Source organism: Scyliorhinus torazame, chromosome 2 (assembly GCF_047496885.1).
Source record: "Scyliorhinus torazame isolate Kashiwa2021f chromosome 2, sScyTor2.1, whole genome shotgun sequence".
NCBI classification, from domain to species: Eukaryota; Metazoa; Chordata; class Chondrichthyes; order Carcharhiniformes; family Scyliorhinidae; genus Scyliorhinus; species Scyliorhinus torazame.
The window spans coordinates 190,850,306-190,874,312 of NC_092708.1; the positions used below are offsets into that span (position 1 = coordinate 190,850,306).

Consider the following 24,007-nt stretch of genomic DNA (forward strand, 5'->3'; position numbering starts at 1 on the left):
CAGATACCACAAAGGACACTGATACTAATAGCTTTGAGAATGACTCAAAGTTTCCGCAAGGAACAGTTATTGAGCACAACAACAACAAAAACGAAAATGACAACAGAAACAACAACAATGAAACAACAACCTGTACAGCATGGTACATGTCTGCACAGAAAAGTAATATAACATGACATAAAGGACAATGTAACAGCATAGTCCAAAACAATGGCAAGACTACAAACACTTTGTTCAGACCAACCAAATGTCATGCCAATGAATTTCAAGAATTCATATTTGCTCCAAGACAAAGAAGCAACACAGTTTTCAAGGCAAATGACATACAGTATCATTACCACAAGCACAAGAAAAAAGTCAAGGTCTGACATTGCTCATATCATTAGGCAATTCTCTCCCAGATCTTATCTGATTAAAACTTCAGATGGTAAAATCTATAGAAGAAATCATCATGATCTACTTGTAGTCAAAGATCAAACATAGATTTTTCCTAATCTTGCCTTACATAACAAATTTCAAAGCAAGTTGAACATCAACTAAATTCCAATCTGACAAGCAACTGTGGTATTATAGGTATTACGGTACCTGATAGGCTGCAGCACCATTGGTGGAACTGTATGCTTTCTATTGGTTAGGATGTATGGTACCTCCGCCCTGCTAGGCAGGGTATAAGAACCCGTACTGCCCCAGCAGCCTTCATTCTGTTCCTGAGCTGCTGGGGGAAACATCCAGCTTATTAAAGCCTTCAGTTGCACTACAACCTCGCTTTAGTGGTCATTGATCGTGCATCAGCAACAAAAACATTAAAACTTCTTCATCACCTATGAAATTAAGAAGATCGACAAGGAGAAGAAGACCAAATTGACTGATTTTGTGAAATTTTACATAATTCTAGTAATTGCTTTACTATGTAACCACTGCATTTCACATGTAAAATTTTCTTTTAATATTTGCAAGAAAATGTTAAAAGGGAGATGTAGTGATCTCTGTATATCAATGTACTTGATCAATATATGTAATGCTAGTGCAGGCAATTGAAGACGAGATGTCTCACTATCAAAACCTATATTAATAGTTGTCCCTCTCTTTCTGTTGAGAGTGTGTATCAGGAGTAAAGAGAAAACAGACATAGTAAAGGTAGAGAGAGAATAAGTTATTTGTTATCAAAGCATTGTATTGTATAATTTAATTCGTTATCTCTACAATTGTTTATTTATTTTACTCATTGAGTTTAAGTAAAAGAACTCAATATTTATTTATATTACTCAATAAATTAGTTTATATTTACAAGAAGACTACTGCTCATTTCAACAACTTGGCTGGTTCAAGAGTAATATATGTATTACATAAGGTAATATAACACCTTGTACCACCACTGCCTCACATCCACCTCCCAATGACCCACCCGTCCCTACATTATATTTATCAGCAGTTGTTATAGTTGCCAACCCTCCAGGATTGGCCTGGAATCTCCAGGAATTGAAGATCAATCTCCAGGTTGCGAAAAAAATCATTGTGACATTAAAGAAAGATTGCTTTTGTTTGTAATTTTCTCTTTCCCCAATATAAAACAGTTGAAAAGGAGGGGAGAAAGAAAGACTGTTTAGCTGATCGTCAAGCATTGTCCAATTGGGTAACAAGTCGCTTTGCTTTCCAATCGGTGCAGGAAGGCGTATTTCATCGGGGTGGATGTATTGGTCAATAAATGGCTGGAGCGTGGGGGAAAGTCATGTGATGAAACCTCCAGGAATTCATTTCCTCACAGTTGGCAACCAGAGCAAAAGTGAGAGGAATTTTTAAAGTAACGGCGCTCATGCTTAACAACAATTGCAGGAGCCGCTGCTCCATTTGGCTTTCAGCAAAACTGGCCAGGTTTCCCGTGTATTTAAAAATCACTTATTATTGTTAGGAGGAGAGGTTACATCTGGAATCCAGCAAAGCTGTGAACCACCTCTTGACCACCGAGAAGATGCCCAGGCCATGGGACGGTGGTCCTGCTTTTTGCAGTGTTGACAGGGCAGTGGTCCAGTGGGAGTTGCTTTCACAGGAGCTATATCCTGGGTTTCCAATGAAGGAATTATTTTTGATGAGAGTTTACTTTGAACGTGTTTGAACACAGAGTTAATGTAATATCCATTAGGCCTATGATCCAATGTGGTCATTCTTTCTCTTGTATTTTTCATTTGCAGATGTTCGCACTGTTAAAGCCCTATGAAAATAAAGGACATAAAATGGTTTGGAATGAATACAAGGAAATATTTGATGCAATCACTTTCCCTGACAAAGAAAGGTAAATATATAATGAACACAGCAATGTTCACCAACACCCATCAAAATGAAACCACAAGTTTATTCTCTCACCTGGATCCTGAGTGGGAAATATTATTATATTTAACATTAACTCAGCAATGATGGGCTTCCGGTGATGCGCGCAAGTGGAGCGGTCGCGCTGGAGAGGGGCTCCCGCCGGCATTACGCCGTTTTCCGGGAGTTTCCCTGTGGTTTCCCCAGTCGCGATTTCTTCAGCCGTTGGGGCCTGAGGGACGGGCGCCGGGTCGGGCCGGTTTGGAGCCGGTGGGGACCCCCGTGACCGGAGGAGCAGGGGCATCGAGCCCGAAGCAAGCAGCGGGGGAGGAGCGTGGCCTGGGGTGAGGCCTGAATCCAGCACAAATTTTTTATTTTATTTTTATTATAACTTTTTATTTTTTATTTTTTTTATTTTTAAAAATTTATTTCATTATTTATTTATCTCGAGATTGAAGAAAGGAGAAAAATACTAAGTGGTTAAGGGATGCCAAAAACAGCTGTGAAGAAGGGAGGAAACGCTGGTTCGCCGCCAAAAGAGAGGAGCAGTAAAATCTCTGACAAGATGGCGGATGCCGGACCGTGTGGTGGGGCCGCACTACTTACAGTTGAAAGGATGACCGCGGTGATGGCTGTGAAGCTGGAGAAGCAGTTTGCGAGGCACATGGAGACATTGAGGAACGAGACGGCGGTTGTACTGAGGTCATTGGTGGAGGAGGCAATCGCCCCGGTGAGGGTGGATGTGGCAAAGACATCGGCCAAAGTGAGAGAACAGGGTGAAAAGATGAAGGAAGTGGCAGGGGCCGTGTCGCAGCACAGTGACCAGCTCACCTTGATGAGAGATGAGCTACAGAGGCTGGTGGAGGTCAACAGAGAACTCTGAGCAAAGTTCGAGGACTTGGAGAACCGCTCAAGGTGGCAAAATCTGAGAATTGTGGGCTTGCCTGAAGGGGCAGAGGGCTCCAGGCCAACTGAGTACTTTGCTGAGAGGCTGGCGGAGTTGATGGGGGAGGGTGAAGACCCCTCCCGGTGTGAACTGGACAGAGCACATCAGTCGTTAAGGCAGAAACCCAAAGTAAATGAGCCGCCGATAGCAATAATTATCTGCTTCCAGAAATACCACATGAAGGAGAAGGTATTAAACTGGGCGAAGCAGAAGCGGGAGGTGCAGTGGGATGGTGCTGGAGTTCGGATTTACCAGGACTTGACGGTGGAGTTGGCAAAGAGACAAGTGGCGTGCAACCGAGTGAAGGCGGCGCTCTTCAGCAAGGGACTGCGATTTGGTATGGTGTACCTGGCAAAGCTGAGGGTGACGTACAACGCCAAAGATTTTTATTCTGAAACGGTGGAGACGGCTGAGGCGTTCATGAAGGCAGAAGGCTTGGGACAGAAGTGAGGAGCGGAGCTGGAAGAGAGATCGTGGACTGTGATTGGGGAGCTGGAAAATGTATAAATGTTATAACTTTCTTTTCTCTGGCCTGTATTGTAACTTACTTGACTTCACATTGTTATCGAGTTTAAGTTTTTGTTTGGTTTGATTGGCATTTTTGCTCCTTTTTTTGTTGTTGTAACGGTTATTTGTTACTTCATTGAATTGCATGGGTTAGATTGTTTTTCTTTTTCTTCTGGGACTGGGTGGGAGGGGACAGTGTGCCCTTTGGGGGAGAGGGGAACCACCCGCACGAGCTAACTAAAGTCGGCTAGTGAACGGAGGTGAGGTTGACAATATTGAATTCTTTACCCGTCAGTCTGGCCTCAATAAAACTTGAGATGGATTTGTAGGTATAGTATTATTTATTTTAACCAACTTGCAAGGCTGACTCGCTCCACAGAGATTCAGAACACAGAAGCTGTCTCCTGGAACCCTAGAACCGAGTGAGGTCGGAAACAAAGAAATCTCTGCAAATACATTCAAATGGCATCAAGTTTCACATAAAAGATTCCCATAGGTCATCCTATACACCTCCTGACTTGGCCATATATCCTGATTGGCTCACTTCGCATTCCTTAACCCAGGGCTTCTTGTTACCCAGCATCCTTTTCCCCATCCTTGCCATGCTTTCTGAATCCCTTTGTGCTTTGTTTGTGAACTCACTACTATCAGACTGGCTCACATCTACATTATTGTAACTAATATTTGAACTAACTATTTTATATCACATTCGTTTGTTCAATTCCACAAGGGCTGCGGACATTGGAGCCTGGTTAGCAGGTTTTGATGGGCCTACGAGGCGAGCAAGTGGGGGGTGGGGGGAGGATCGATACTGGGTGAGATTTTATCGAGGGGAAATGCAGGGTGGAATTCTGGGAGGGGGAGGGGGTTCAATGTTAATAATGGAAAGGGACGAGTCAGGCTCATGGGGCAGGGCCCAGTGGTAAGATGATGGTGGATAAGAAGGGGGGGGGCTGGTGAGAGACCCCCAGTTAGGATAGCCACGTGGAACATAAGGGGGCTGAGAGGCCCAGTCAAGAGGTCAAGGGTGCTTGTGCAGCTTAAAATTTTGAAGGCCGATGTAGCAATGCTGCAGGAGACTCACCTGAGGGCGGAAGACCAATTGAGACTTAAAAAGGGCTGGGTTAGTCAGGTGTTTCACTCTGGATTTGACGGAAGAGCTCGAGGGATAGCGGTAATGGTCAGCAAAAGATGGAGTTCCAGATGGAGAAGGTGGTTGCAGATCAGGGGGGTAGGCATGTGATTGTGACAGGGGCGCTGGAGGGAAGGCTAGTGGTGCTGGTAAGTGTATATGGTCCCAATTGGGACGATGTGGGATTCGTGAAGAAGGTGTGTGGGGCCATGCCGGACTTGGACACAAACAAACTGTAGTGTGGGGGGGTCTGTAACTTGGTGCAGGAGCCAAAATTGGACAGGTCATGGCTGCACTCGCTGGTCCCGTCAGGTGGGGGCGAAGGCGCTGGCTGGGCGAATGGTGGAAATGGGAGGGGTGGACCCTTGGAGGTCTCTGCATGCGAGGGAGCGGGAGTACGCGTTTTTCTCAGCGATCCATAAGCTGTACTCGCGGATTGACTTGTTCATGGTGAGGAAGGCGCTGCTGGCTGGGGTTGAAGGGTCGGAGTACTCGTCAATTGTAATATCAGATCATGCTCCACATTGGGTGGATATGGTACTGGGGAAGGGGATGGTTCAGTGACCAGGGTGGAGGTTAGATGTGGGACTGTTGGGGGACCGAGGGTTCTGTGACAAAAGTGAAAAAGGAGTCGAGGAATATGTAGGTTTTAACTGCGCGGATGAGGTGCGAAGGCGATTGTCTGGGAGGCTTTAAAGGCGGTGGTGAGCGGTGAGGTGATCATGTTCAAAGCTAGGCTAGCCAAAGAGGAGAGGTTGGAATGTCAGAGGGTAATAGATGAGTTGCTGGAGTTGGACAAGAGGTATGCAGAAGATAGGGACCCAGCGCAGTTGGAAAAGAGGAAGGAACTCCAGGCGAGCTTTGACCGACTATCAACCAGGAAGGCGGTACGCCAATTGAGGCGAGCAAGGGGGGCAGTTGGTGGGTCAGCTCCATAGGGAGGCTGCGGCAAGGGAAATTGTCCAGGTGCGGGACAGGGCAGGGAAGTTGGTGGTAGCTCCAGATCAGGTCAACAAGATCTTTAAAGACTTCCGGTTGCGGTGAGGATGAGCTAGCCGCACGTTTCGGCGGCTCCAGCTCCGACGGACCTTCGGGCTCTTTTAAGAGCCCCAACGGGGAATTTTTCGGCCGAGTAACCCGGTGTGGGGTGTGTGGGAAGGGAGCCCCCCCCGAACGACGGAAGAAAAAACCGGCGGCGGCGGCTGCAGCCTGAAGAATCTTCGACCATAAGGTCAGAGGGAGAGAAAGACAAAATGGCGGCAGAGAAATCGCAGGCGACATGGGGGCCTGAGCAGGACGAGGTCGTGAGAAGGTGTGTGGACCTGCTGAAGAAGGAGGTACTGACCCCGATGCTACAGGCAATTGAGGGGCTTAAGGAGACTTTAAAGACCCAAGAGATGGAACTTCGCGTGGTGGAGCAGAAGGTGTCAGGTATTGAGGACGAGGTCCTGGGCCTGGCGGTTCAGACTCAGACGCACGAGGCACTTCATAAAAAGTGTGCTGAAAGGATCGAGGCCCTTGAAAATGGAGCGCGAAGGAAGAACCTTAGGATACTAGGGCTCCCTGAGGGTGTGGAAGGAGTGGACTGTGGAGCGTACGCAAGTAAGATGCTGAGCTCGCTGATGGGTGCTGAGGCCCCTGCGGGCCCCATGGAGGTGGAGTGGGCAGATCGGATCCCGGCGAGAAGACCAAAAGCGGGAGAACCACCGAGGGCGATAATCGTGCGATTCTACCGCCTTAAGGTCAGAGAAGAGGTCCTGAGATGGGCTAAAAAGGTGTGGAGTAGCAGATGGGAGAATGCGGTGGTACGGATATACCAGGATTGGAGTGCGGAGGTGGCGAGAAGGAGGGCGAGCTTCAACCGAGCCAAAGAGGTTTTGCACAAAAAGAAGGTGAAGTTTGGGATGTTGCAGCCGGCAAGACTATGGGTCACGTATCAGGAGAGACACTATTACTTTGAGACGGCGGAGGAAGCCTGAACCTTCATCAATGAAGAGAAACTGGACCGGAACTGAGGGACTGATGCTGCAGGGAATTGTTATTGTTATTGTTTTGTTAATGTTATGGTGAAAGTTAATCGAGAAGTAAACAGGGAAGGGGGGAGACACTGGGGAAATGTGGGCGCCGGTGAGGGGGGAAAGACGGGACATAGTCGGAGAATGGGGAAGGGGAGGGGGAGGGGAAAGGGAGCTGCGCCATAAGAGGCGGGTCAGGTAAAGGGATGTTCCCGCGCCAGAAAGAATAAGACGGGAAAACAGGCGCAAGGCGGATGGGAGTTCCCTCACACCGGGAGGGTCGAGGAGTGAGCAAGAGTAGCCGGGGTCAGTTGAAGTCAGCTGACTTAGGGAAGTGATATGGGGGGAGCAATCAAGCTAGATAGGGATCTAGCTGGGGGGGGGGGGGGAGACGACAACTGGGTTGCTGCTGCGGAAATCCAAAAGGGAATGGCTAAAGAGTGGGTGGTCGGGGACGGTGTGCGACGCTGGGGGAGCGAGCGGGAGCGTGGAGACGGGATATGGGACTGGCCTAGAGAAGGTAATGGCTAGTCGACACGGGAGGGGGGGCAGGTAGCCCCCTAGTGAGGCTCATCACGTGGAACGTGAGAGGCCTGAATGGACCGATAAAAAGGGCCCGAGCGCTCGCACATTTGAAAGGACTAAGGGCAGATGTGGCTATGCTCCAAGAGACGCATCTAAAGGTGGCAGACCAAGTCAGGCTAAGGAAAGGATGGGTGGGACAGGTGTTCCACTCAGGACTGGACGCAAAGAACAGAGGGTTGGCCTTCTTGGTGGGGAAACGGATAGCATTTGAAGCAAAGAACATCGTAGCAGATAGCGGAGGTAGATATGTAATGGTGAGTGGTAGGCTGGAGGGAATGGAGGTCGTGTTTGTTCATGTTTATGCCCCAAATTGGGACGTGCGGGATTCATGAGACGGATGCTGGGGCGTATACCGGACCTGGAGGCAGGAAATTTGATTTTAGGAGGGGACTTCAATACGGTGCTGGACCCGGGGCTAGATAGATCCAGCTCAAGGACCGGAAGAAGGCCGGCAGCGGCCAAGGTACTTAAGGGGTTTATGGACCAAATGGGGGGAGTGGATCCATGGCGATTTCTAAGACCTAGGGCTAGGGAGTATTCCTTCTTCTCCCATGTCCATAAAGCGTACTCCCGGATAGATTTTTTTGTTTTAGGAAGGTCGTTGATCTCTAGGCTGGAAGAAGCTGAATACTCAGCCATAGCGGTTTCGGATCATGCCCCACATTGGGTGGACCTGGAAGTAGGAGAGGACAGGGAGCAGAGAACACTCTGGCGATTAGATGTGGGACTGATGGCGGATGAGGGATTGTGTGCAAGAGTGAGGGGGTGTATTGAGAGATACCTGGAGGTCAATGACGACGGCGAGGTCCCTGTGGGAGTGGTCTGGGAAGCACTAAAAGCGGTGGTCAGAGGAGAGCTGATCTCTATTGGGGCCCACAAAAGGAAAACAGAGGCCAAGGAAAGGGATAGATTACTGGGGGAAATTTTAAGGGTGGACAGGGAATTTGCAGAGACCCCGGAGGAGGAGCTGTACAGGGAGAGGAGACGACTACAGACCGAGTTTGACCTTCTGACCACCAGAAAGGCGGAGGTATTGTGGAGGAAGGCACAGGGGAGGAGGTACGAATACGGGGAAAAGGCTAGTCGCCTGTTGGCACACCAACTGCGAAAGAGGGCAGCAGCGAGGGAGATAGGAGGAATTAGGGATGAAAGGGGAGACACTGTGCGAAGGCCAGGAAAGATAAATGAGGTGTTTAAGACCTTTTATGAGGAACTGTATAGGTCTCAACCCCCAGAGGGAGAGGAGGGGATGCAACAGTTCCTGGACCAGTTGAGGTTCCCGAAAGTGGAGGAGCAGGCGGTGGCAGGCCTGGGGGCGCCGATTGAGGTGGATGAGGTTATTAAGGGACTGGGAAGCATGCAAGCAGGGAAGGCTCCGGGGCCGGATGGGTTCCCGGTGGAATACTACAGAAAATATGTGGACTTGTTGGCCCTGTTGATGGCGAGGACGTACAATGAGGCCAGGGAAGGGGGCACTCTACCCCCGACGATGTCGGAGGCGACGATATCGTTATTTTGAAGAGAGACAAAGATCCGTTGCACTGCGGGTCCTATAGACCTATTTCACTGCTGAGCGTGGACGCCAAATTGCTGGCAAAGGTACTGGCATCGAGGATAGAGGACTGTGTCCCGGGGGTGGTGCATGAAGGCCAGACAGGGTTCGTAAAAGGGAGACAACTGAATGTTAATGTGCGACGACTATTAGGGGTGATAATGATGCCCCCAGTGGAGGGGAGGCAGAGATAGTGGCAGCAATGGACGCAGAGAAGGCATTTGATAGGGTGGAGTGGGAGTATTTATGGGAAATGTTAAGGAGGTTTGGGTTTGGGAACGGGTTTATTCGCTGGGTTAGACTTCTTTATGGGGCACCAACGGCAAGCGTAGTTACAGGTCGACATAGATCGGAGTATTTCTGATTATATAGGGGAACAAGACAGGGATGCCCGCTATCTCCATTGTTGTTTGAGTTGGCAATTGAACCTCTGGCCATGGCGTTGAGAGACTCCAGGAAATGGAGAGGGGTGATTAGAGGGGGAGAAGAACATCGAGTCTCATTATACGCGGATGACCTATTGCTAGACGTGTCGGACCCAGCGGGGGGGATGATAGAGGTTATGCGAATTTTGAGGAGGTTCGGGGAATTCTCGGGTTATAGGCTAAACATGGGGAAGAGTGAATTATTTGTGATACATCCAGGGGACCAGAGTAGAGAGATAGAAGGCTTACCGCTAAGGAAAGTGGAAAGAAACTTCTGATACCTGGGGATTCAGATCGCTAGGAACTGGGGAACCTTGCACAGACTTAATTTGACATGGCTGGTAGAACAAATGGAGGAGGACTTCAAGAGGTGGGACATGCAGCCTTTATCGCTGGCGGGTAGGGTGCAAGCAATTAAGATGATAGTCCTCCCGAGGTTCTTATCTGTATTTCAATGTCTCCCGATATTAATCACCAGGACCTTTTTTAATAAAATAGATAGGAGCATCACAAGCTTTGTGTGGGCAGGGAAAGTTCCGAGAGTAAGGAGGGGGTTCCTTCAGCGTAGTAGGGATAGAGGAGGACTGGCACTACCGAACTTGGGAGATTAGTATTGGGCCGCCAATGTGGCAATGATACGTAAATGGATGATGGAGGGTGAGGGAGCGGCGTGGGAAAGACTGGAGAGAAAGTCCTGTCAAGGGACGAGTTTAGAGGCGCTGGTGACGGCACCGCTACCGTTCTCACCTAAAAAGTATACCACGAACCCGGTGGTGGCGGCAACACTGAACATATGGGGACAGTGGAGGCGACAGAGAGGGGTGCGGGGAGCCCTGGTGGGGTCCCCTATCAGGAACAACCATAGGTTCGCCCCAGGAACAATGGATGGAGGATTTCAGAGCTGGTACCAGTTGGGAATTAGGAAGGTGGGAGATTTATTCATAGATGGGACTTTTGCGAGCTTGGGAGCATTGGAGGAAAAGTATAATTTACCCCGGGGAAATTTCTTGAGATATATGCAGGTGAGGGCGTTTACTAGACAACAGGTGAGGGAATTTCCGTTGCTCGCGACACAGGGGATACAGGACAGGGTGCTTTCAGGGGTGTGGGTCGGAGAGGGCAAAGTGTCAGAGATTTACAGAGAGATGAGGGAAGAGGGGGAGGAGTCGGTGGGAGAACTAAAGGGAAAGTGGGAAGAAGAATTAGGGGAGGAGATAGAAGAGGGTATGTGGGCTGATGCCCTAAGCAGGGTAAACTCCTCTTCCTCATGCGCCAGGCTTAGCCTGATTCAATTTAAGGTGCTACATAGAGCACACATAACGGGGGCAAGATTGAGCAGGTTCTTTGGAGTGGAGAACAGATGTGGGAGGTGTGGCGGGAGCCCGGCAAACCACGCACATATGTTTTGGGCGTGCCCGGCACTGGAAGGATGTTGGAAGGGAGTGACGGGAATGATCTCGCAGGTGGTGAATGCCCAGGTCAAACCAGGCTGGGGGTTAGCTCTATTTGGAGTTGCGGAAGAGCCGGGAGTGCAGGAGGCGAAAGAGGCCGATGTCGTGGCCTTTGCGTCCCTAGTAGCCCGGCGCAGGATCCTACTTATGTGGAAGGAGGCGAAATCCCCCGGACTGGAGGCCTGGGTAAACGATATGGCGGGGTTTATTAAACTGGAGCAGATAAAGTTTGCCCTGAGAGGATCAGCTCAAGGGTTCACAAGGCGGTGGCAGCCATTTCTCGACTACCTAAGGGAAAGTTAGAGGGAAGACAGATGACCAGCAGCAGCAACCCAGGGGGAAGGGGTGGAGGGGGGAGTGGGGGGGGGGTTAGTTTAGTATAGGTCAATAGATAATGGGGTTTTGTTACTTGTGTATTGTTAAAAATTTCTATTTTGTTATCGTTCCGTTTGTTTTGTAAGAGGGAAAAATGTTGTTCGGGAAAAAATTTTCAATAAAATATATTTTTTTAAAAACAAGATCTTTAAAGAATTCTGTGAGATGGTGTGCAGGTCAGAGCCACCTCGGGGAGGCTGCAGGAATTTCTAGATGAGCTGGAGTACCCGAGGTTAGGGGAGGGGGACAGGGCTACATTAGAAGGAGCGATAGTGGAGCAGGAGATAAAGGATGCGATTGGGAGGATGCAGTCGGGGAAGGTGGCAGGGCCGGATGGGTTTCCGGTGGAATATTATAAAAAATTCAAGGATAAGCTGACACCCCTGATGATGGGGATGTTTGAGGAGGCAATAGGAAAGGGGGTGTTACAACAAACTTTGGGGCAGGCATCGATTTCCCTGTTACTTCAGAAAGATAAGGATCCGAGGGAGTGTGGGTCGTATAGGCCCATATCACTTTTGAACGTGGGCGCAAAGATATTGGCGAAGGTACTGGCAGGTAGGCTGGAGGAGTGCCTCACGAAGGTGATAGGTGAAGATCAGACGGGATTTGTGAGAGGGAGGCAGCTTTTTTCAAGCATTAGGAGGGTATTGAATGTGGTTATGGTGCCGACGGAGGGGGAGGAAACAGATGGTTGTGGCATTGGACACCAAGAAAGCGTTTGACCGGTTAGAAAGGGGGTACTTGATGGCAGTTCTGGAGCGGTTTGAGATTGGACCCAGATTTGTGGACTGGGTAAAGCTATTATATAAGGAGCCGAGGGCGAGTGTTCGTACAAATAACATCAGCTCAGAATACTTTCCACTCCATCGTGGGACTCGGCAGAGATGTCCTATGTCCCCCCTGCTGTTTGTACTCGCGATTGAGCCATTGGCCATCATGTTAAGAAATTCGGGGTATGGAAAGGGATAGTGCGGGGGTGGGGGGGAAAGAGCATAGGGTGTCCTTATATGCCGATGACTTGTTATTATACGTGACGGAACCAAGTGTGTCATGTTATGGGCCAGGGTTTAGAGAACCCCAAAGTGTATCATGGAGTTTATCTGACCCACAACTTTGAAAGTGGTTATGGGGAAACGCACGGGCCTATTCTGCAGGTGTGATGCACCAGAAATCTACAGTACCTTTAAATTCAAACAATGTTTATTTATGAAACCAGTTAACACTTTATAAACCCACAGTAAACATCTTAACAACTATCAACACCAATAAATCCCCCAAAGAATACAGTACTCTCTGAATAACTCTTAATCTTTCCTTGCAACATCCATAAGACAAAAATAACCCTTTTTGCAGAAACACATCAGGTTTAAATTCCCTACTGAGAGCAGTTATCACTCTGAATTCACCAAATGATCTAAAGATAGTCTTTAGATGGCGGAGAGATCAAAATTACACCTTCTTTGGCTGGCTGCAGCTCCAACACTAAAACGAAACCAAAAATTGAAAGAGCTGGGAGTGAAGTATGGGCTGGAGCAGGGGGAAATATTTAGATACATGCAGGTTCGAGACTTTGCCAGAAAGGAGATACAGAGCTTTCCAGTAGAGCCGGCTTCCACATTGCTGGAGGAGGTGCTGACGACAGGGGGACTGGAGAAGAGAGTAGTATCGACAGTTCACAGGGCTATTTTGGAGGAGGAGAAGGTGCCGCTAGAAGGGATCAAGGCAAAGTGGGAGGAAGAGTTGGGAGAGGGTATGGAGGAAGGGGTCTGGTGTGAGGTGCTCCGGAGGGTGAACGCCTCCACCTCATGTGTGAGGTTGGGGCTGATACAGCTGAAGACGGTGTATAGAGCACACCTTACAACGGTGGGGATGAGCCAGCTCTTTGAGGAGGTCGAAGATGTGTGTGAACGTTCATATGTTTTGGTCCTGTCCAAAGCTGGTGGATTACTGGAAGGAGGTGTTTAGGGTAATCTCTAAAGTGGTGCACGTGAAACTGGACCCGGGCCCTCGGGAGGGCATATTCGGGGTGTCGGACCAGCCGGGGTTGGAAACGGGCGCGGAGGCAGATGTTGTAGCCTTCGCCTCGTTGATCGCCCAAAGGCGGATCCTGTTAGGGAGGAGATCAACCTCTCCACCCTGTGCCCTGGCGTGGCGGGGGGACCTGCTGGAATTCTTAACCCTTGAATAGGTCAAATTTGAACTGAGGGGAAAGATGGAGGGTTTCTACAATCCATGGGCGTTATTCATTCTGCACTTTTGAAAATTGGATTACATCGAACATTAGTGGGGGTGCTGGGAGGGTTGGGGGGAGGGGGGCTGTGTGTGTTAATGGTGACGATGGGTGATTCCTGATTCTTTTTTGTCATTTGTTTATGTTTTGCTAATGATTGGGAGTTGGTGGGAGGATGGGATCGTTGTTATCGATATGGGGATTGACATTACATTCGTTACTGATTATTGTTTATTGTTGGGTGTAAATTTGGGAGAAAATGTGAAAAAGGAGGAGAATAAAAAATATTTAAAAATAGATCCTTTTATTTTTGTTATTACTTTCTTTCCCTTTCCACCATCCTTTCCCCTCTGTGTTGTTTCTTTGTGTGTGGGGGAAGTTAGAAAGGGGAGGGGATTGGCAAGGGGGTAGTCGATAGCCATTTACATGTTCTGTCCGTTTAATTATAATACTGTACATAATAGAAGATTACTTGTGTTAAAATTACAAACCTGGTGGCTGTAGTTTATTGGACTCAACCAAGGACTTTGTTTTTTTAAATTAATTTAATGGAAATGAAAAAGAGTCCCATGTCGGGTGCGTTTAGCCGGGTATTTCCCGGCCCTGGGAGCCCCGCCGAGGCCGCACTTAGTCCCATTTCCTGAACTAACAATCTCTGCTCCATGCAGGAAGAGATCAGGGGAGGGGGGGGGACTTTTAAATGGCGCCCCTATCTCACAACTCCCTCACCACGGATACCAGACCCCCCAAAGACTCAGATCACCAATTACGGGCTCATTGAGCACCCCACATCCCACCTCATACAGGCAGGGCACCCGCAGGCCCGATTCCCGGCATGGAAAAATGCCACCTGGGCACCTTGGTACTGGCACCCTGGCAGTGCCCCTGACAGCCTGGCAGTGCCACCTGGGCACTGTGACATTGCTAGGGTGGCACCCAGGTGACACAGCCAGAATGCCCGTGTGTCACTGCCAAGGTGCCAGATCGGCAGTACCAGGGTGGAATCGGAGGTGCCAGGGTTCCACCCTACCCAGAGCCCGACTATCCAGAGGCCCTCGAAAGCCTGTAAGACCTCCCCAAGTGTTGGTACACTTGGTCCATGTTTGTGGAAACAATGCCAAACACCACCCGCTCAGGGTCTCCGAGGCGAGGCTATTATGTCCCGGGCACTGGGTCGATCCTGCATAGAGCCATACAAGTTACACTAGCTGCTCACTTGAATATGCAAAACTGGATCACATCCAGTGAGGACGAGATCTAGATTGTGAGATCTCGTTAGATCGTGCAAGGCGTGATGAGCCAAATAAATCTCACACGAGAGGCCTTGCGTGAGATTTACCGGCCTCGCCGCGTCCCGGGTCCGCAGCGATGGGGCCGATAGATCACGCACAAAATCTTATTTCCCCTGTGCTGAGACTTCAGGTCCAGTGGGGCTTGAATTGACCACACACAAGCCAAGAGTGTCATGACAGTGCAACATTAGTGTTTTGTTCCTACATTAACAACATCTTCTTTAACACAGAGCTGAAGACATCTACATCAAGTTCAAAAAACCTGTCTCATGGCTCAGGGGATTTGTGAAATCCTTCGGTATATATCAAATCTACCTGAAGAATGATCCGGAAAATGCTAAAGCCTCACTGGACAAAATTGAACAAAGGTATAAAACTTTATGAAAACCACACCCTTTCTGCCGATCTGTCTCCTAATGTTTAATTGGACCATAGTATGAGGTTAGCTAAGGGCTCCCAGTGACTCACAGAGGCTGGCCCACAGGGTCAATGTTTGGAGACCCCCTCACGCCCCTAATTCATGTGAATGACTCAGATTCGGAAAGGCTGAAGGAACTGGTCAGATGAGCAGACAGTTAAATTCTGGGGACTGACAGATACGTTTGATCAAATAGGTAATCTGGCAAATTATATACAGGTAACTGATAATGAAGATACAAGATAGTAAATTTCAGAGGCACTTATTGAATTTTAGAGACATTAGACATAAAATGAGACCGATAATAATTGCACTTAAAGGCCAACCCATGTTAAATTCTGAAGTATTTTTTGAACATCTGCTTTTTAAACTTTCCTGTCCTCTGTTACAAAGTATGTTCCACAGCAAAACCTCCTTTGATCAGCTGTAATATCTTCAGTTTTGACAGATTTCATTCCCCAAACCTTCACCTTGACTGAACCGTCAATTTACAAACCCATGTCCACCTGGAAGGACAAGGGCAGCAGATACCTGGGAACACCACCACCTGGAGGTCCCCCTCCAAGTCACTCACCCTCCTGACTTGGAAATATATCGGCCGTTCCTTCACTGCCGCTGAGTCAGAATCCTGGAACTCCCTCCCTAACAGCATTGTGGATGTACCTACACCATAGAGATGGCAGCGGTTCAAGAAGGCGGCTCACCGCCACCTTCTTTTTTTTTAAAATATGTTTTATTGAAAAATTTTTCCCAAACAACAATTTTTCCCCTCTTACAAAGCAAACGCAGCAATAACAATACAGAAATTTTTAACAATACACAAGTAACAAAACCCCATTATCTTTGACCTAAACTAAACTAAAACCTGCATATATCTCAAGAAATTTCCCCGGGGCAACTTATACTTTTCCTCCAATGCTCCCAAGCTCGCAAAAGTCCCATCTATAAATAAATCTCCCACCCTCCTAATTCCCAACTGGTACCAGCTCTGAAATCCTCCATCCATTCTTCCTGGGGCGAACCAATGGTTGTTCCTAATTGGGGACCCCACCAGGGCTCCCCACACCCCTCTCTGCCGCCTCCACTGTCCCCAGATATTCAATGTTGCCGCCACCACCGGGTTCGTGGTAAACTTTTTAGGTGAGATCGGTAGCGGCACCGTCACCAGCGCCTCTAAACTCGTCCCTTTACAGGACTTTCTCTCCAGTCTTTTCCACGCCACTCCCTCACCCTCCATCATCCATTTACGTATCATTGTCACATTGGCGGCCCAATAGTAATCGCCCAAGTTCGGTAGTGCCAATCCTCCTCTGTCCCTACTACGCTGAAGGAACCCCCTCCTTACTCTCGGAACTTTCCCTGCCCACACGAAGCTTGTGATGCTCCTGTCTACTTTATTAAAAAAGGTCTTGGTGATTAGTATAGGGAGACATTGAAATACAAATAAGAACCTCGGGAGGACCATCATCTTAATTGCTTGCACCCTGCCCGCCAGCGATAGAGGCTGCATGTCCCACCTCTTGAAGTCCTCCTCCATTTGTTCTACCAACCATGTCAGATTAAGTCTGTGCAAGGTTCCTCAGCTCCTAGTGATCTGAATCCCCAGGTATTGGAAGTTTCTTTCCACTTTCCTTAGAGGCAAGCCTTCTATCTCTCTACTCTGGTCCCCTGGATGTATCACAAATAATTCACTCTTCCCCATGTTTAGCCTATACCCCGAGAAATCCCTGAACCCCCTCAAAATTCGCATAACCTCTATCATCCCCCCCGCTGGGTCCGACACGTATAACAATAGGTCATCCGCGTATAACGAGACTCGGTGTTCTTCTCCCGCTCTAATCACCCCTCTCCAGTTCCTGGAGTCTCTCAGCGCCATGGCCAGAGGTTCAATTGCCAATGCAAACAACAATGGAGACAGCGGGCATCCCTGTCTTGTTCCCCTATATAATCGGAAATACTCCGATCTATGTCGACCTGTAACTACGCTTGCCGTCGGTGCCCCATTAGGTAGTCTAACCCAGCGAATAAACCCGTTCCCAAACCCAAACCTCCTTAACATTTCCCATAAATACTCCCACTCCACCCTATCAAATGCCTTCTCTGCGTCCATTGCCGCCACTATCTCTGCCTCCCCCTCCACTGGGGGCATCATTATCACCCCTAATAGTCGTCGCACGTTAACATTCAGTTGTCTCCCTTTTACGAACCCTGTCTGGTTTTCGTGCACCATCCTCGGGACACAGTCCGCTATCCTCGATGCCAGTACCTTTGCCAACAATTTGGGGTCCATGGTCAATAATGAAATGGGTCTATAGGACCCGCACTGCAACGGATCTTTATCCCTCTTCAAAATTAACGATATCGTCGCCTCCAACATCGTCGGGGGTAGAGTCCCCCCTTCCCTGGCCTCATTGAACGTCCTCACCATCAACGGGGCCAACAAGTCCACATATTTTCTGTAATATTCCGCCGGGAACCCGTCTGGTCCCGGGGCCTTCCCTGCTTGCATGCTTCCCAGTCCCTTAATAACCTTGTCCGCCCCAATCGGTGCCCCCAGGCCTACCACCTCCTGCTCCTCCAATTTCGGGAACCTCAATTGGTCCAGGAACTGCCGTATCCCCTTCTCTCCCTCTGGGGGTTGAGACCTATACAGTTCCTCATAGAAGGTCTTGAACACCTCATTTATCTTTCCTGCCCTTCGCACCGTGTCTCCCCTTTTGTCTCTAATTCCTCCTGCTGCCCTCTTTCGCAATTGATGAGCCAACAGGCGACTAGCCTTTTCCCCATATTCATACCTCCTCCCCTGTGCCTTCCTCCACAGTACTGGTGGTCAGAAGGTCAAATTCCGTCTGGAGTCGTCTCCTCTCCCTGTACAATTCCTCCTACGGGGTCTCTGCAAATTCCCTATCCACCCTTAAAATCTCCCCCAGTAATCTTTCCCTTTCCTTGGCCTCTGTTTTCCTTTTGTGGGCCCCAATGGAGATTAGCTCTCCTCTGACCACCGCTTTTAGTGCTTCCCATACCACTCCCACAGGGACCTCGCCGTCGTCATTGGCCTCCAGGTATCTCTCAATACACCCCCGCACTCTTGCACACACTCCCTCATCCGCCATCAGTCCCACATCTAATCGCCAGAGTGTTCTCTGCTCCCTTTCCTCTCCTAATTCCAGGTCCACCCAATGTGGGGCATGATCCCACATTGGCTGAGTATTCAGCTTCTTCCACCCTAGAGATCAACGACCTTCCCAAAACAAAAAAATCTATCCGGGAGTACACTTTATGGACATGGGAGAAGAAGGAAAACTCCCTAGCCCTAGGTCTAAGAAATCGCCATGGATCCACTCCCCCCATTTGGTCCATAAACCCCTTAAGTACCTTGGCCGCTGCCGGCCTTCTTCCGGTCCTTGAGCTGGATCTATCTAGCCCCGGGTCCAGCACCGTATTAAAGTCCCCCCCTAAAATCAAGTTTCCTACCTCCAGGTCCGGTATACGCCCCAGCATCCGTCTCATAAATCCCGCATCGTCCCAGTTTGGGGCACACACATTAACCAACACGACCTCCATTCCCTCCAGCCTGCCACTCACCATTACATATCAACCTCCGCTATCTGCTACGATGTTCTTTGCTTCAAATGCTACCCGTTTCCCCACCAAAATGGCCACCCCTCTATTCTTTGCGTCCAGTCCTGAGTGGAACACCTGTCCCACCCATCCTTTCCTTAACCTAACTTGGTCCGCCACCTTTAGGTGCGTCTCTTGGAGCATAACCACGTCTGCCCTTAGTCCTTTCAAATGCGCGAGCACTCGGGCCCTTTTTATCGGTCCGTTCAGGCCTCTCACGTTCCACGTGATCAGCCTCACTAGGGGGCTACCTGCCCCCCTCCCGTGTCGACTAGCCATTACCTTCTCTAGGCCAGTCCCATATCCCGCCTCCGCGCTCCCGCTTGCTCCCCCAGCGTCGCACACCATCCCCGCCCGCCCACTCTTTAGCCATTTCCTTTTGGATTTCCGCAGCAGCAACCCAGTTGTCCCCCCCCCCCCACTCCCCCCCCCCCCCCCCCCCCCCCCGCTAGATCTCTTTCTAGCATGATTGCTCCCCCATATTACTTCCGTAAGTCAGCTGACTTCAACTGACCCCGGCTACTCCTGCTCACTCCTCGACCCCCCCGTGTGGGGAACTCCCATCCGCCTTGCGCCTGTCTTCCCGCCTTATTCTTTCTGGCGCGGGAACATCCCTTTACCTGACCCGCCTCTTATGGCGCAGCTCCCTTTCCCCTCCCCCTCCCCTTCCCCATTCTCCAACTATGTCCCGTCTTTCCCCCCTCACCGGCGCCCACATTTCCCCAATGTCTCCCCCCTTCCCTGTTTACTTCTCAATTAACTTCAACCATAACATTAACAATAACATTTCCTGCAGCATCAGTCCCTCAGTTCCGATCCAATTTCTCTTCTTTGATGAAGGTCCATGCTTCCTCCGCCGTCTCGATATAATGGTGTCTCTCCTGATACGTGACCCATAGTCTTGCCGGCTGAAGCATCCCGAACTTCACCCTCCTTTTATGCAATACCTCTTTGGCTCGGTTGACGCTCGCCCTCCTTCTCGCCACCTCCGCACTCCAATCCTGGTATACCCGTACCACTGCATTCTCCCATCTGCTACTCCGCACCTTTTTAGCCCATCTCAGGACCTCTTCTCTATCCTTAAGGTGGTAAAATCGCACGATTATCGCCCTGGGTGGTTCTCCCGCTTTTGGTCTTCTCGCCGGAATCCGATTTGCCCACTCCACCTCCAAGGGGCCCGTAGGGGCCTCAGCACCCATCAGGGAGCTCAGCATCGTACTTGCGTATGCTCCACAGTCCACTCCTTCCACACCCTCAGGGAGACCCAGTATCCGAAGGTTCTTCCTTCGCGCTCCGTTTTCTAGGGCCTCGATCCTTTCAGTACACTTTTTGTGAAGTGCCTCGTGCGTCTGTGTCTTAACCGCCAGGCCCAGGATCTCGTCCTCAATATCTGTCACCTTCTGCTCCACCACGCGGAGCTCAGTCTCCTGGGTCTTTAGTGTCTCCTTGAGCCCCTCAATTGCCTGTAGCATCGGGGTCAGCGCCTCCCTCTTCAGCAGCTCCACGCACCGTCTCACAATTTCATCCTGCTCAGGCCCCCATGTCGCCTGCGCTTTCTCCGCCGCCATCTTGTACTTCTCTCTTTCTGACGCTTTGGTCGACAATTCCTCGCGCTGCAGCCGCCGCCGCCGGTATTTTCCTCCTTTGTTTGGGGGGGGACTCCCTTCTCACACACCCCACACCGGGTTGCGTCGTCGAAAAATTCCCCGTTGGGGCTCTTAAAAGAGCCCGAAGGTCCGTCGGAGCTGGAGCCGCCGAAGCGTGCGGCTAGCTAGGCATCACCGCAACCGGAAGTCCCTTCAGTGGCCTTGATGAGATCTTTTCACAGTTGTTCCCTCTGCTGCTAGAATTCACCTTTGATACAGGCCCTCAGGTCAGCTTGCAGCTTTAAGCTTGCCCTTCCCCCGCCTGCATGCTGGAAGAGGCCCTGTTTATCCTGCAGTTGCAGCCAAATCTTTTACTGTTTCTGCCGTGTCTGGCAACCTAGAGACATACCCTTCCTGGGGGACACTGTCGGGGGAATGTTGCAGCCTTCTTCCCACACCGGGAAATGGCAAACAAATGCCGTGGGGGCCCTGTAACGAGCCCAAAAGTCCGTTCCAAGCAGGAGCTACCGAATATGCGACCTAGCTCTGCATAGCCGCACCCGGAAGTCCCACCGCCACCTTCTAAAGGGCAATTAGGAATGGGCAATAAACGCTGGCCTTGCGAGTGTTCTCCACACCCTGTGCATGAATATAAAAATGTCCAGCTTCTCTACTCTCAAATGTCACCTTGGATCCTGTAACCAGGTAGAATTTCCTGCACTAAATCACAAATGTATTAAGAGTTTATAGTGAGCGTTGTACAACTTACAATGTAACTGAACATGCTTTTTTTTAAAGGTTATTCATTCACAGGATGTGGGTTTCACTGGTCGGACCAACATTTACTGCCCCTCCCTAATTGCCCTTGAGAAGGCGGTGGTGAGCTGCCTTTTTGAACCACTGACCCTTCCGCCACTGGAAACATTTTCCTTCCTATTTATTCATTCAAATGTGTGATGGGTTGAATGGTCCCCTTCCTGTTGTGTGATGCTGTGATCCAGTCAATTTATTGTCTATTCGATAGGCTGCACTTCAGTACAGAGTCACATTGAGCCACTGTGCTACCGTGCTGCCCCTTTCCCCTAGTCAGAATATGGCGACTAGGGGCTTATGGGCGGCACAGTAGCACAGTGGTTAGCCCAGTTGCTTCACAGCTCCAGGGTCCCAGGTTCGATTCCCGGCTTGGGTCACTGCCTGTGCGGAGTCTGCACATTCTCCCCGTGTCTGGATGGGTTTCCTCCGGGTGCTCCGGTTTCCTCTCACAGTCCAAAGATGTGCAGGTTAGGTGGATTGGCCATGCTAAATTGTCCTTAGTGCCCAAAAAGGTTAGGTGGGGTTACTGGGGTTACAGGGATAGGGTGGAAGTGTGGGCTTAAGTGGGGTGCTCTTTCCAAGGGCTGGTGCAGACTCGATGGGCTGAATGGCCTCCTTCTGCACTGTAAATTCTATGATTCTATATTGCTTTCTATACGTTTGATTCTGTAGATTAAACATTGATTAATTTTCTCTCTAGGTTTATAAACGCACTTGGAGGGTCGAGTGAGACCATTGTGGAATTCAGTCTCAAATATTTTTGTCTCTTGGCCAGTAAACCTGAGTGATGTTCGCAAGCCGTCTCCCAGAGCCTTTCACAGCCGCCCTTCACAGACTAACCTCCATTGAAAGACCCTCTGAATCTCCCAGCTCAGGATTTCAATCAGAAATGGGATCCAATTTTTAAACACAATAAAAATAGATTTATTGCTCAGCAACCTATTCAGTGTTGTTGCCAAATAATGTGGCTCTATTTATGATATGATGTTATCTACAATAATCTACTATGAGTTAAACTACACCTATCAGCTACAATAACCTATACTTAACTTCAGGGCAACCGGCACTGTGCAGATGGATAAGGCCTTTATCTTGATCTCACATGGCTAGTTAGAAGAAGTGGCTCGGTCTCTGCTGGGTTCATCCGTCAGGTAGCGATCGTTGGTCTTGAACTTGGCTGTCTGGTCGTTACGCTGCGATTGGTGTGGGCACAGGCCGATCCCAAAGAGACAGACCACATGGCTGTGTCCCTTTTCATCCCTCTGGGTTTTCGCGCTCTTTGGGGCGGTCCTTGGTCTTGGACCCAATAGTTCGACAGGGCTCTGGTCACTGCCTTCGATTTCGGCCAATACAGGGGAGGGTGCTTTGGTGGCTGGGCGGGTTCTCAGCGGTCATTGACCTTGGCAGTTGGGCTTTCTGAGTAAGGGGAGAGGGGCCAATCAGTCTGTGGCTGTACCAGTTTCTTGATTGGAGTCCTATTGTTCTGGGGAACGGGCCATTAAAATGCAAACGAGCGGGGGTTTCGATCAGGTCTAGCTACCTCTGTTTCAAATACACAGAAGCTCTGTATTTGTCTGAGTCCTGGGTTGGCCATAATTCCCATGGTCCTTTGCAGGTGACCATCTCAGATGGCTACATCCCATCCTCTTGATCCTGAATGCGAAGCATGGTGAATCACACTATTGATCCCTATCCATCCTTGGTGTACAGGTCACCCTTGGTCAAGGCCAGGTTCTACTCTACTGTATCCTATGTTTTGGGGCATTTACCTAATATTTATCAATATATCATAAATTAATCAATCTCTAACGGGTCACTATAAAACATTTAACCATTAAACACCTAACTTATCCGTACAGTTGATCACGAACGAACACTATCTCAGCTACTCTCATGCTGCTGGCAAATATTAAAAAGAACTTATGTCCAATACAAAAATTAAAAACAGCAGCATTACATTCCTACTTAATCCTTGTAATGTTTACAGAGGTATATGGTGACTTCCGGTTGCGGCGATGCGGAGCTAAGCCGCACATTTCGGCAGCTCCCGCTATAACGGACTTTTGGGCTCTCCGGAGGAGCCCCAATGGAAATGTTTTGATTGAATCCCGTGTGGGAAGGTGAAGTGGGTCCCCCTTACGTCGTATGGCGGGGATTAGCAGTGGAGCGACGGAAAAAGAGGCTTTGGAGCAGCGGCAGAAACGAGGGGGAAAAAACAAGATGGCGGAGGACGGAGATCGAGCAGCATGGGGGCCGGACCAGCAGGAGTTCCTCACGCGCTGCGTGGAGGAGCTTAAAAAGGAGGTGCTGGCGCCAATGCTGTTGGCGATCGAGGGGCTGAAGGAGACCCAGAAGGCCCAGGTGGTTGAGCTCCGTGAGGTGAGGGACAAAACTAACGAGAACGAGGACGAGATCCTGGGCCTGGCGGTAAAGATGGAGGCGCACGAGGCGGTGCACAAGAGGTGGGCCGAGAGATTCGAGGTCCTGGAGGTTGAGGAGGAAGAATCTCCGGATTCTGGGTCTCCCCGAAGGAGTGGAGGGGGCTGATGCCGGGGCGTATGTGAGCACGATGCTCCATTCGCTGATGGGTGTGGAGGTCTCTCCGAGCCCCCTGGAGCTAGAAGGGGCTCACCGGGTCCTGGCGAGGAGACCCAAGGCTGGCGAGCCGCCAAGGGCGATAGTGGCGAGGTTCCATCGCTTTGCGGACAAAGAAAGTGTCCTGAGATGGGCCAAGAAGGTGCGGAGCAGTAGA

The 24,007-nt window shown here is 49.8% G+C and overlaps 1 protein-coding gene across 1 annotated transcript in view; it reads left to right on the forward strand.

Annotated features, from left to right (window-relative positions):
- The window catches only part of LOC140394419 (putative methyltransferase DDB_G0268948), a 227,502-nt gene extending 205,309 nt beyond the window's left edge, over positions 1-22,193 (forward strand). The window contains exons 4-6 of the mRNA XM_072481681.1: positions 2,190-2,290; positions 15,048-15,185; positions 21,956-22,193. Of these exons, the coding sequence (XP_072337782.1) occupies positions 2,190-2,290; positions 15,048-15,185; positions 21,956-22,043 (327 nt within the window). The 3' untranslated portion in view covers positions 22,044-22,193. The remainder of the gene's footprint in view (positions 1-2,189; positions 2,291-15,047; positions 15,186-21,955) is intronic.
- Positions 22,194-24,007: the final 1,814 nt, after the last annotated feature.